The sequence below is a fragment of the Pantherophis guttatus genome, chromosome 1, assembly GCF_059756535.1.
Source record: "Pantherophis guttatus breed Tessera chromosome 1, ASM5975653v1, whole genome shotgun sequence".
Classification (NCBI taxonomy): domain Eukaryota; kingdom Metazoa; phylum Chordata; class Lepidosauria; order Squamata; family Colubridae; genus Pantherophis; species Pantherophis guttatus.
In genome coordinates this window covers 237183439-237197032 of record NC_142063.1, presented here as the reverse complement: position 1 = coordinate 237197032, position 13594 = coordinate 237183439, and the positions used below count along the sequence as shown (strand labels likewise).

Sequence of the window (13594 nt, the reverse complement as noted above, 5' to 3'; positions counted from 1 at the left end):
AAAGACTAAGTTTCTAGAGAGTTATGTCAGCTGTTAATTGCAACTTTGGGATGTTTTCTTTTTGGACAGCTGATATAACATCCCAAGAACAAAGACCATTATAATACCAAAAGGCAGAGAAAATTTTTCTTTGCCTTGTCAGTCATCATATTTTTTTTAATGGATCTGTTGACAATTTTTTTTAATACATTTGGTAATATTCAGAGCTGTGACTAAAAGCAAGTTAGCTTTTTAAAACTTTAGTGCAGATTTGAAGAGCTATTTCTTTCTGCATTGGATCCAATCAGTGCAATGGATTCTTTCTCAAATAAGAAATCTAGGAACACCACTAGTTGAACAGAAATCAAGTTGACATCTCGTAAACCATTTTTGAAGCTGCATTTTTTCATTGATTAACCAAAGAAACTATATAACTGGCAACCTCACATGAGAAATCCCCATAACGTAACCTCCTTGAAATAGATGTCATCATCAGTGCCAAAGCCACCCCCACACTTGCCCATCTAACACTTAAGCCTATTAAAGCACAACTGACAGAAGATGGTGAAGAAAAGCGCAGAAGTTATTCATGGGACATGAGGATTTATTGCCTTAGGATATGCTTTCTGTTGACAAGCTGGGTGGGTAGGTGTGGCAGCTGTCTCTGCTCTCCCCTCTCCTTCCTATATACAAACAGACTCTTTATCTCCTTGCTGGATTTGTACACACTCTTGCAACATTCTTACTTGATGTAAATTCAGTAGTTTCTTTTTCCTTCTCATCCTAGCAGGCAACGGACAACAGAGGCGCAGATCCGTTCAAGATCTTAGTGTAGCTGGAACAGATTCCAACCAGGTAAATGCACAATGTGGACAATTCATTTAAAATTGCCTGAATTTTATAAATTTAAGAAATGTATGTCACCTATCAAATTGAATATCTAAAAATTGGAATATATAAATATATCTAAGAAGAACTAGGATTGGGAATACATAATGTAAATTATGAAAGCTTTTTTCCTTTCCATTTAACAAAAAGAGTATGCAACCATTTTTCTTTCAGCTTGGCCTTTACCAAGTTTATAATTCTGTTAATAATCCATTGAAAGATATACAAGAGTTAGTTCTAGGTAAATTATATTTAAAAGACTACATGATTTTCATATTGGAAATCCCAGATATGGTTATCAAACTGTTGTGGACTATGTATTTCTTGGATTCAGTAAAGTTTTGATCTTTCTCTCTTGGAAATATATGCAAATGTGTTCAGTGAGACTTGTGTCAAATAAGGATGCTTAGAACTACAACTTTGATTAATTTAACAGTTGTGTTTCTTTACTGCTAAATACTAAGCATTGATGTATATTGAAAGTGTTACTAGGACTTAGTGGTTAAGGAAAATAAATAAGCTAAAATGTTACAAAATTCTATTTCTTACATGAATGTGTACAGATACAGAGTATCTCATTTGTATTAGTTGATGGTTGAAAGTGAAAGCACTGAAGGAAGAAGAGTAAAACCGCTATTATAGACAGTTCGTTTTTATATAGAACTTACGCTTTCGGTAACATTTTTAAATGGTAATTTTTAGAATGTGAATGCAGGGTTTATATGCAGTTATATGTGGATGTGACTTTGTAATTTCATGATGAGTAGGGATTAAATTTGAGATAGGAGAGTGTCTGTGTACATATATTTACACTCAAAATCCTGATATTTTGATTTAACAAATCAAGAATAATAAAAGTTGCAGTAGAAATCAGATTCAGCATATAAATTTAAAAACGGCTCTGTAAGCCTTCAAAACAATGTGGCTACTTTAGTGCTTCAGGGAAAAAAAGTTTTGTTTATGCCCATACATGGTGCAAAGTACCTTTTTCAGGTTTGTTTGCCAGCCTGTTATATTTATTAAGAAAGTAGCCCTTAGATTAATCAAAATCTATTTTAGTTTAGAATGACTGTGGCTGGTGACATAATCAACCAAAAAAAAAAACCCCATACTTCCAGTGGCAACAATTCAGATGGCAAAAAAAAGAGTGTTTCAGATAAAAAGTCGAGCCACTCCGAATGCCTGACATGCAGAGTTCACCATACTGTTGGTAAATCATCCCATGACATGTTGCCTTCCCTGCTATATCATGTTCATTTCAGTGCTTATTACACACTTTTTTCTCAAAGTCTTGTTCCTTTTATTTATGCAGTGTTAAACAGGTGTCAAGACTTAGGGCCAAACTAAACATGATAATAATCTTTCTTTAATGAGTTAATGCTGGGAGGCAGGTCCACCCCTTGGTGCTCCTCCCACACTCATGGTCACTGTTTTAACAAGCAAGTGGAAGCCATGGCTAGGAGGGCTTTTGCTCAGTTTCAGCTGGTGCACTATCATTGCTGTACCTGTGTTACCTGCCCTCATCATCATTTTTCTATAGACTATTATATTTTTTTTAAAAAAATGAGAAGCTTGATTTGGTGCAAAATACAGTGGCACAGGTGCTCATGGGCAGTCACTGCTGAGAGTATGTGACACCAGTATTACAGGCCCTGCACTACTTGCCTATTAGTTTCCAAGACTGATTTTAACTTCTGATGCTAATCTATAAAAGCCCTTATTGCCTAGCTTGTAGGTTATTTACAAGACTGTATCTCCCCATTGGAATCAGACCAATGTCTATGATCAGGAAAGGCAGCTTGTTGTCCTGCATTATCAGGAGACTGGGGGGGGGGGGGAAAGGGGGGGGATTAGCACCATTTTTTTGAAATGGCTTCCCACTTCAGATAGCCCCAATCTTCATTGCCTACTGGAGGAAGCTAAAGTGTTGTGACCTGTCAGCCACCGGCCTCTCCAGCAGCCACATCAGAGGAGGAGGCGTGGGAGTCAGGGTCAGCATCAAGGCAACCTGAGAGCTCCGAGGGGGAAGAGGGAGTGGAGCTGGCAGAGAGAGAGAGAGAGAGACGAAACCTGGGCCGTCCCTCAGTCCTCAGATGGAGAGTCAACAGCCCCCAGGTCTGGAGGTGGCTGATGAGGAAGAAGAGAAACAGCCGAGTCCAGTGCCTGACGCATGGATGTGCAGAAGGCAGAGGAGAGAAGAGCGGTGGAAATCCGTGGGCCAGTCCTTGGGAAGGAAGAGCCACTGCTGTTAGCGAAGCCCCACCCTAGCTCTGGGGATAAAAGGCAGGGGGTGGAAATGAATAGATGTGGCAGACAACTATTCAGCTTCCGGCCAGATGGACTTGTTAGCCTGCGATGAGAGAGAAACTTTTTGCCAGGGCTGCCATCACTCCTAATTAAAGGAATCTTTGAGTTCACTTCAGAGGGTTTGTTGGGTTTGGGGAGCTGGATCAAAACATAAAGACTGAGCTGTTCTATAGGCCCAGATGAATAGGAAGTCTATATTTTTTATCTGTTTTCAGTTACTTTTCATATTTTGTTACTATGTCCATTATTTCTAAGCTTCCAAGAGTCTGATTAAAATGCAACAAGGTGACAGTCTAATAAATAATGAATATATACTCAGTGGCAGTGCTATTTAGAACATGCTGCTTTTGAAGCTGGTATACAGCCATCAAGACTAATAGTCCTTAGCAACAGCAGTCGCACTTAGACTTATATACCGCTTCATAGAGCTTTACAGCCCTCTCTGAGCGGTTTACACAGTCAGCATATTGCTCCCAACAATCTGGCTCTTCATTTTACTGACCTTGGAAAGATGGAAGGCTGAGTCAACCTTGAGCCAATGAGAATTTAACTCTGGCAGTTTGCAGTGGTATTCTAACCACTGCAGCTCTTTCATGAATTTTTCTAGTCTCTTTCAAAACTAGTAGCCATCAACATACCTGATGGGAGCAAGTTCAAAAAGTTCAGCATTTTTTAAAAGTTGTTCCATGTATTGGTCCTGAATCTCCCTACATTTAATTTCCATGAATAAACATATTTTTAGGAGTCAGATAGAGAGAAAAATTTCTATTTACTTCTTATCCTTATTTGATTTTATGCACTGTGCACCCTCTGGCCCAATTTCCTTATAAACTACAAAGCACCAGACTATAATAAACTTCCTGAATTGGTTTTCTCTTCCCCCATTTTGGTACTATGCAACAAAGCATAGCTATACTACGCAGAAGTTCTAATAGACGGTCACTAAAATGTCTGCATTGCTAAGTCACTTTCCCACCGTGTCCAATTTGAGGAGCTTCTAGTCTTCCTAGGGGGGTTGTAGCCCCCCTGGATCGACCAGTATGTGCTCCTCTTGTTGGTTGTCTCTGCAGGACAACTTAGATCACAAAGGACCCTCGGACATCGGGGATATCGATTACTCTTTAGGAGCCCCTCTAAAGAGTGCGTCGTGCCACTGTTTTGGCCACGCCCACTCTCTTGGACCACAGTTTGGTTTTGCTTTTAGGTGAGGTAAAGATAGCAAAATCTTTGTGTGATTAATTAATCCACAGAAGAACTTTGTATTTACAGTATTGTCATTTGTTTGCGTTAATAGTAAGAGTTTGTTTATTTATAATTATTGCTACAGAATAGCAGAAACAGCAGTAGATCATCTAGTCCTAGTGTGAGAATGATCACTACCTCGGGACCAACCTCAGAAAAGCCTGCTCGTAATCTACCATGGACCCCTGATGATTCTGCAGGTAAAACAATCCCTGACCCTATGGTTGTTTATCATTTAATGCTTTAAGGAGTATTGGTAATTAACATGGTAATGTATATTAACCCGGCCTGAAAAATTACAATTTTAGATTATAACTCTAAAGTTGTTGATAAACATTGCTGAACATCTGTCATAGGGTAAATTAGGGTAAATGAGGATATTGCTATAGCCGCACCATCTTTGTTTGGTTCTTGTATGCTTCACACCCCTGTAAACAGAGTGCAAAAAGTAATGACAAGTGCCATCATGTACTATTTAAAAGTCCCATTGTTACTCATAGTCATGAAGAAAGATAAGGCAGATGCTGACCTGCTCTTTTACAAATGGTGCTGCATCATGAAGGGGTATTTTAAGAGAACCTGCAAAGTTATCTCCCAAATTTTGAAGTTAGGTGTTTACTTTTTGTTACAAAATATATTTGGTAAACTACATTGCATTCAAAAAGTCTTCACTTTTGTCAATTTTGTTATGCTACAGCCTGATTCTACAGTCGTTGAAATTCATTTTTTTTCTCTCATTAATGTACAAGTGTTGTTGCAAAGGGTCTGAATACTTATGCCAATGTGATATTTCAGTTTTTTATTTTTAATAAACTTATATTTCTAAAATTCTGTTTTCTCTTTGTCATTATGGGGTACTGAGTATAGATTAATGAGAAAAAAATGAATTTCAACAACTGCAGAATCAGGCTGCAGCATAACAAAATCGACAAAAGTGAAGGGGGTCTGAATACTTTCTGAATCCGCACTATTTTAACAAAAGATAAGCAAAAACATTGATGTATGAATTAGAATAATTGTATATATTTTCATTTAAGGCAGACTAGAAAGCAGTGTTCATGCAAAGTTCATGAATTTTTCTCCATTGACAGACATAAAATCTAGTATTAGAAGTTATTGTTTTATATTCTGTCTTGTGATATAAATATTTATATTGAGTACAATGAAACAAATTACATCTAAGCTATTTCAAGTAACAAAATAGTTTCAAGAATGACTCTTAATAAAAATTGACCAACACAGAACAATAGAAGACTGGTGTTAATTAACATCATGAAGACCAATCATTGGGTAATTAATAAGTTTCAGAAAAATGAATCATGACATATATTTTGCTGTTTAATGATTTAAACTTAGACAAACATTCCTAGCCCAAAAGCACACCATTGGGATTTGTGGAAAGAATCATTTTATTGTGGGCTTTGGACTTCAAAACATAAACGAAGGTCAAGCACCTTTTCGGAATTAGGAGGTGCAATTTCTTGTTCGTTCATATGTCCCTTTGAAGCAGTATGGGAGCAATGAGTTTCCCACTTAGCATATAAGCAACACAGAAACCAAAAAAATAGAATCCTGAAAAATATACAGGTTGATAGTCAAACATCCTTTTCTTTTTTAAAAAAAATAATCAGATTTGCCCCCATAAATATCTTTAAGATAAATGCTTGTTAAACAGCTTTGAGAAACAGGATGCAATTGCTGAAAACATCTGATGAGCTTATGAAAATTTCAGATTTAGCCTTGCTTTTATTCTTTCCTGAAGAAACTTGCATTACTTAGCAACATATACAGTACATATACAACATACAGCCCTGCAGCTGAAAAAAATGATTTTTTTTTGTTCAAAAAATAATTTAGTTTCACAATATCAAATCCAAAAGCCATATGTTGCATGTTCAAAAGATACTTTAGCACCGAACAGAAACTCATTTGAACATATGTATAATGGAATGAAATTAATGTATTATGCCCATTAGCAGGATGCATGTTTTTACTGTATATGTTTAAAATAAAATATATCTTACATTGGGTATAGATAAAAGTGAAAACCAATGTTTAATACCTTATATTTCCCCTTTAGCTATCTTCTTCAGTTACCATTCTAGCTCTTTATTTTTCTACCATAGCAAATTCTTCATGGTAACTAGAACTATATTGTGCATCTAGTGAACTGTCATTGGTATAATAAAAATTAACATAGTATATTAACATAGTACATTCAATATTGCCGCACTTCAGCTATCATATTGTTTTACGTGATTATAGTAGTTTAGTTACTAATTAGCACAAGTACTTATGGTAGACCTGTGAATGTATCATTATACAATAAGAGGACAAGTAGATGTGCCTAGCATGTTTTTAAACACTACAATTCAGACTATCTGTATTTTTCCAACAGATACCAATGGGTCTGATAACTCCATCCCAATGGCATATCTTACATTAGATCATCAGTTGCAGGTAAATTACTATGTTATTTCATTGTCGAATTCCCTTGGATAGTTATATTAATTTGTATGTGTAATGCAATCCTGATGTGAGGTCATCACAGTTTTTTAAAAGTAATAATAATAGAGTGCATACTTTTAATTAGTTTGCTTGGCACAGAAGCTAACTATTGACAATGTGATTCCTGTGTTAAGTCAGAATTAGTGATCTGATAGAATGAGTTGCAGTTTTAATTTAACACCTCCCAAGATCAGGTTGCAACATGCCAGCATTGCCACAGTGCATCTCATACTCCGAACTCAATACTTAACACGGTTCACTGGAATCTGTATGGTGCTCCATTCCAGGGAAAGAACAGGAAACCTGTGGTGAGAGCTGCCCATTTAAAATGCATTTCTTCAAGAATGACAAGTTCAAAAGGAAAGGTTTTGTCTAGCTACTTTTGAACTTTTTGCTAGAAACCAAATGAAATGCTATATTAATTTGGGGATTTGACAGTTAGAACTGCTTATGATTGTAGAAATACTTTTTAATATTGAATTTTTATATTTATAACTATTGAAAAAGTTATTTTTCTATTTTTTCATTATTCATTTGCATCTTCACCTCCCCTATTTTCTTTTTAATTCTTTTTTCTTGTTTTTATATTGTTTTTTATATTTTATATTTATATGCAGAAAGGTTCAGACAGTATCATGTTTGTCTACCATTACATATTATATAGATCATTTGATACTCTTTGCCTGGGACAGATATTCTTTCATTAATAAAGAAATACCTTTATTTTGCTTGCATTTCTGGCAACAAGATATTGTCAGGGTTCCAAGTAACACCCCCAACAAAAGAAGAATCCGAGGCTAGACGTTCCTCAAAGTTCCATTTTATTAGAGATGTCATATTGGCACATCTGGGAAAAGCCAAATCTGAAAGCTTCCAGGTTTTCCCCACCCAAAAGAAAGTCCAAGACCCTGCTCCAGCACCCACATATCCATCAAATGGTCCAATCAATGCACCATCCCAACTGGAGATGCCTCCCAGACACGCCACTCCAGATGCAGGCCTGAATGTCCTTGACTCTCAGAGAAAAGAATGTTATGGCTAGATATCTCCCCAACTCCATACAATCCCCCCCCCTCCCAGTTTCCCACAGCACTAAATGTGGCAGCCCTGAAGATCCAAAGTAAAAGATGGCTTCCAGGGCTGACAGATATATTATGGACAAAGTTTAATTCTCAAGCTTCCAAAAGTTGGAATAATTTATTAAAAACATATTTACATGTATGTTCATATTAACAGTTGATTTGGTTTTTAATCTGTATGTTTGATTTTATTTTCAGCCTCTAGCACCATGTCCAAACTCAAAAGAATCTATGGCTGTGTTTGAACAGCACTGTAAAATGGCCCAAGAATATATGAAAGTTCAAACAGAAATTGCCTTATTGCTGCAAAGAAAGTAAGTTTTAAAATATATTCAATTGTGTTGGTAATTTCATTCATAAATTTGACAAAACACAACATTTTCATTTCATGGTGAGCAAGATGTATCCCCACTAATCTGAAGGTGCCAGGTTCAGGAAGGCCAATCTTATGTTTGAAATTCTGTTTCCAGACTCATAATGAACCCTTGTTTCCAAAATAGAAAATTTGTTTTACTATTTTCATAACATTTTCCTCAGTTCTCTTCACTCTCTTTCAACCATCAGTCTTAGGCAAAGTACATTACATTAATGTATGACTGATGGGAGCAGAAGTACTTTTAACTCTTAGTGTAGTGAAAAAAGAGTTCAGCATTCAAATTGCTTGCCAGTATTTCCTGTTTTTATAAGTAGGTTCCCCAAAATACATGGCTTAAGTGGACTGTGTACAAGGTGTCTTGGAGTCCTAGAGAAAACTGAAATAATTCAACACAGTTCTACTAGAAATATTTAGTAATCTAAAATAGAGAGTTAAAGTGTTTTGAATGCTTACCTCATCTATTAAATGAAGGGACACTCATGAGGGGAGAAATCAACATGACTCTTACTTTTGCTATTTTAGCAACTATTCATCTCACCATAGAACATAAGCTATTGTAGGAATGGCATAAAAATGACAAAACCTGAATGTGTACCAAAATAATTCGATATAGATAGTTAGGTGTCCTTTTTAGCAGTTTTGTGAAAACATAGAAGTGTTGAAGGCTGTCACAAATTTTTCACTGATATAATAGGAAAAATATTTTCTATTTTATTAAGTATTTCATGTCATTACGTAAAATGAATCTTTCCATTTATCTCAAGATAATGTTACTTCCAGTAATACTTTCATCATGTTATGATTTCCCATGTTTCTCTGTCAAGCATAATTTCACTGAGGCAGTTATTCCTTTACCCTATCTTTCTCCACACAATGGGCTCAGATAGGAGGAGGGAGATATGCATACATTCACACAGACAAACACAGAGATACAACACACACACACCCCCAATTAAACATAAAGCTACATACTAAAAGGATACTAGGAGATTGCAACAAGGATGGGTATCTTTCCTCTTTTATTGTCAAATATTTTGCATTATGCATAGATTACTGCACACATAGATTACATACACACAGAAAAAAATATGTGTGAATATGTTATGTTGCATAGCAGTCTGTTGTATTCTAGTTACTCCTGACTATAGTTCCTACAGTGCTTGTCATTGGGTTGGCTAAAAATGACAGATGTTAAAAATTTAGAGGGCATTCAGATACATAAATATGTAGGCAAAAATAGGTATTTGCACCTTAATAGGTCTGTGATCCAGCCTGTATATCACACATCTAGTGTCTTTTTTTCTGGCAAATAATCAATCAACTTATTGAATTTAGCTACCAATGAATTTGCCAATGAATATTTGTTAATATTGTGAATTAATTAAGTAACCTTCTTATTTAATATAGGCAAGAACTAATAGCAGAACTGGACCAGGATGAAAAAGACCAGCAAAATACATCACGTCTAGTACAAGAGCATAAAAAGCTTTTAGATGAAAATAAAAGTCTCTCCACCTACTACCAGCAATGCAAAAAACAGTTAGAAGTCATCCGAAATCAACAACAGAAACGTCAAGGGACATCATGATTCATGGGACCCCAGATTGACAGTGAAGCACAGGAACTTCTTTTTTTTTAAATTATCCCATAATAATATGACAACTTCCTTATTGGTGTGTGCTGAATGTGTAAGATATACCTGCTGCTCTTCCAAAACCAATGCAGTATGGTTTTCTTTGGGTGAACATTGAGTTGTTTGAGAAAGTTAAGAGCGGCTACATGAATAATCAACAGCACTAACCATGAAGCAAAATATAATGAACTCTGGCTGTTTGCATGCCCCTTGTGTGATGGCTATTCTACCAAAACTGATTAAGTGGCTGCTATATTGTAAGATCATTAGGTTTTCATGCAATAGGAGCAGTATAGAATTTTTCTATTTTTAAAATGTTTTTGTTCTTCTTTCCTTTTGAACTGTTTGCCAAAGCAGTCATTTTCCAGGGCTCCTGAGTACATCATGTTCAAGAGATAATGCTGGTGAAGCAATGCATTCTTCTAATTGTGTTGTTCTTCATGCATTTGGCTCCTCTATATCAAAGGGATTTCTTAGGCATATCTCTTCTTAAATATTCTGATGCAGTGGGAGAGACATCAAGAGGTAGTCCCTTTCAGGCCCTCCCGGTTCTTTTATATGATCCCTTCCTTGATTTATCATCATGAACAACCTTCCAGACCTCTAGTTAGCGGTTGACAAGAATAGTAGTTTCATCGTCTTATGCTTTAGAAATTAAGTGAATTTGCTTGCAAAATCCAAGCATTTCTGTTCCATCTTTTGGAAGCAATAATTAGAACTTGGTTGAAAAATAACTTGTGTTAACAGCATACATCCTCAATTTAGTAAATTCTCACATTTACCTTCTTTTTTTGTTTCTTTTATAACAAGACCCACAACAAAATGAGGATTTCATATATGACACTGTGCCCCAAATTTCAAAAGTACTGTGGAAAATTACCATAGGAGTTTTGCAAATCAAGTCTTTGAAACAAGTCTAATTAAAAAACCAAATTTATCAAATAATTAAAAATATACCTATCAATCTGTACTTAGAATTGTTTGATAGAAATACATTAAATTTCATCTTCAGATGCCAGGGGTAAGCAATTTCTTGTAGCCAGAGATGCCACTTTTCCTTGTTTAAATATTTTTCCCTCCTATATGGGCTGGAAGGAACATGGCAATCATAACACAGGCATAAATGACATTTTTGGCCTGGAATGTTTGTGGGGTGAGGGGGAGGAATATTAGATGGAAAATGTATTAGGTCTAATGAAACCTTAAGTATACTTTTGCTTTTTTTTCATGCCCACCAAAATCTTATAACTAAAATTTTGGCAGCACAATCTGGACTGGGCTTGCCCCTGGTGGAAGTTACAAACTCAAATGTTTACATTGAAAGGTAGCTATGAGTAGCGGGAGCTATATTTTTTGTTCTGTATGAAATATGAAGCCAAGTCCTTCGCCTGTTCCTTGCAAATAGGACCTGCATTCAACACAGCCTTTTCTCATGAAGAAAATATATGGTTGTAGCCTCAACATGGCAATACATTTCTTAAGCATTTGGAACAACTTTGGGTATTGAATGACTTGAAACTTTACAGTAGTGATTGCTATTGTTAAACTACCCAAGCGCTCTTTGAAATCTTGGTGTTCAGTTCAGATTTGCATCATATAAAATTGTCCTTTATAGAACAATCTGAAACATTTGATCTGTGTTAGCTATTCTCTCAAAGAATGAAAGAAAACATAAGATATTTCAAATCCACATGTTGACCCTCAAATACTATTTTAATGTAACTTTGGCTTCACAAAACTGTGGTATGCATAGAGTTAGAATGTGACATTCTATTGTCTACTCATCAACAAGTACTGCTATATTTACTAGAGCCCAGTGGTTAGAATGCAGTATTGCAAGCAAACACTGTCCATAGCCTGGAGTTTCATCTTGACGGGGCTCAAGATTGACTCAGCCTTCCATCCTTCCGAGGTTGGTAAAATGAGGACTCAGATTGTTAGGGGCAATTGTAAACTGCCCAGAGAGTGCTGTAAAGCAGTATGGAGTGGTATATAAGTCTAAGTACTATTGCTATTACTAGGCTCTTTTCCCCCAGTAAGAGTTTGTTCATATAGAATTGAAGCCTTGCTATCTGGCCATGTCTGAACTCAGTAGAGCTGACATAAGAGTAAGTAATTATAGGATTGCAATATTTTCTCTTGTGTGTTTCTTTAAACTGAGAGATTGCTGAAAAACATCAGGGTCTGTGCTTTGAAAACAGTCTTTAAAATAAATTTATTCTTGGCAAGTTATAAGAGGTAAAACCAAAATTATTTTACATAAATGAAGGACAAACATAATTCCTGAAACCCATATTAGCAAATTTGATTTGGTGGCTGAAATAGACATTGCTATCAATTTAAGGGTATGCATATTTATAGTCACTGGCAAGGAGAAAACAAGAATAGGAATAGCAGAAGCTATCTGTAGCACTGCTGTTTACTGCATATATCTCAGGTTAGTCAAATGGATGCAGTTGTGATGCTCTGCTTTTCCAAAGAGAAAACATTAAAGCCTGACCTGTTACATCATAGGCTACAATTACAAGTGAAGATCTGCAATAATCTTGTCTATTGTGTGCTATGTGTTGGGCTATACTCACTATATTGAAAGGAGGAAAACTAGAGTCACAGTTTTGTGGTCCACAAGGAATGACTGCACCATTGGTGAGAAATTATATTCTAGATTTTCAGAAACTGTTATATGCCAGTAGAACAGAATTGGGAGTCTAGAAGACATAAGAAATGGAATGAATGAGGACAAAGGCCGATTTTGCTCTTCTGCCTCTAAGCAAGAACCAGAACTTTGTATCTCCTTCGAAAGCCAAACTAAAGCAAAAATAAAAATAGTATATATTCTTTCATTCATTCTGGGTCTGTAGCCCACTTACATTTGTTTCCAGCTTGGTCACCTAATTCTAAGTAAACGAGTGGAAAACGCTAGTTATAATTCTTGATTTACAAGCTACTATGATAATTCTCCTAAAATAGTCAGCCAAAACAATAACATAAGGGTTCAGAGTTTTGTATGAATCAAGTCAGTTTTTAAGATAGTCACAATTTCTGTATTGTTAATGCTCTCAATGTGGTACACATACAAAAATAAAAAGTATCCTCTTTGCCAAAAGACTATTTGGCTTGAAGATTGCCAGAGCTAATCCTTGAAAGTTTCTACATGGCTAACCTTGTCTGGGTAAGAAACAAAGCGGACTTAACCCTAGTTAACATTTGGATAACCAACAGAAACTTTCATGCCTATAGGATGAATTGGGAAATTGAAAAACAACCAGGAAAAAAATAATTGCAAACCAGCCCTGTATTTCTACCACAAAACCTGCTTGAACAAATCAGTGAAGGAATTGTGCTTGACTCAAAAGAAATTTTGATTTATATTTAAAATGCACTTCAAGGTACAGTTCATTTTTTTTTCAATTTGATCTTGGAGAACGCAAAGATTTTATTTTATGTTTTCTTCCATTTCTTACCTCATATTAGCCCTAAAGAAAGGCTAATAAAGCACATGCCAATAGGAAGTAAGATTAAGCAACCTTTGATTCAGAGAAGGGCAACCCTCACCCCCAGAGATATGTGGTAATCCTCAAG

The 13594-nt window shown here is 35.9% G+C and overlaps 1 protein-coding gene across 23 annotated transcripts in view; it reads left to right on the top strand.

The window, feature by feature from the left end:
* Positions 1-13118, top strand: part of MAP3K7 (mitogen-activated protein kinase kinase kinase 7) — a 38721-nt gene extending 25603 nt beyond the window's left edge. For 15 of the 23 annotated variants that reach the window (XM_034408998.3, XM_087882568.1, XM_087882566.1 and 12 more), the window contains 5 exons: positions 767-834; positions 4502-4616; positions 6815-6876; positions 8202-8317; positions 9787-13118. In XM_034408998.3, the coding sequence (XP_034264889.1) occupies positions 767-834; positions 4502-4616; positions 6815-6876; positions 8202-8317; positions 9787-9967 (542 nt within the window). In that variant the 3' untranslated portion in view covers positions 9968-13118. The remainder of the gene's footprint in view (positions 1-766; positions 835-4501; positions 4617-6814; positions 6877-8201; positions 8318-9786) is intronic. The other 8 variants (XM_087882569.1, XM_034408996.3, XM_034408999.3 and 5 more) reach the window with 1 other exon arrangement.
* Positions 13119-13594: the final 476 nt, after the last annotated feature.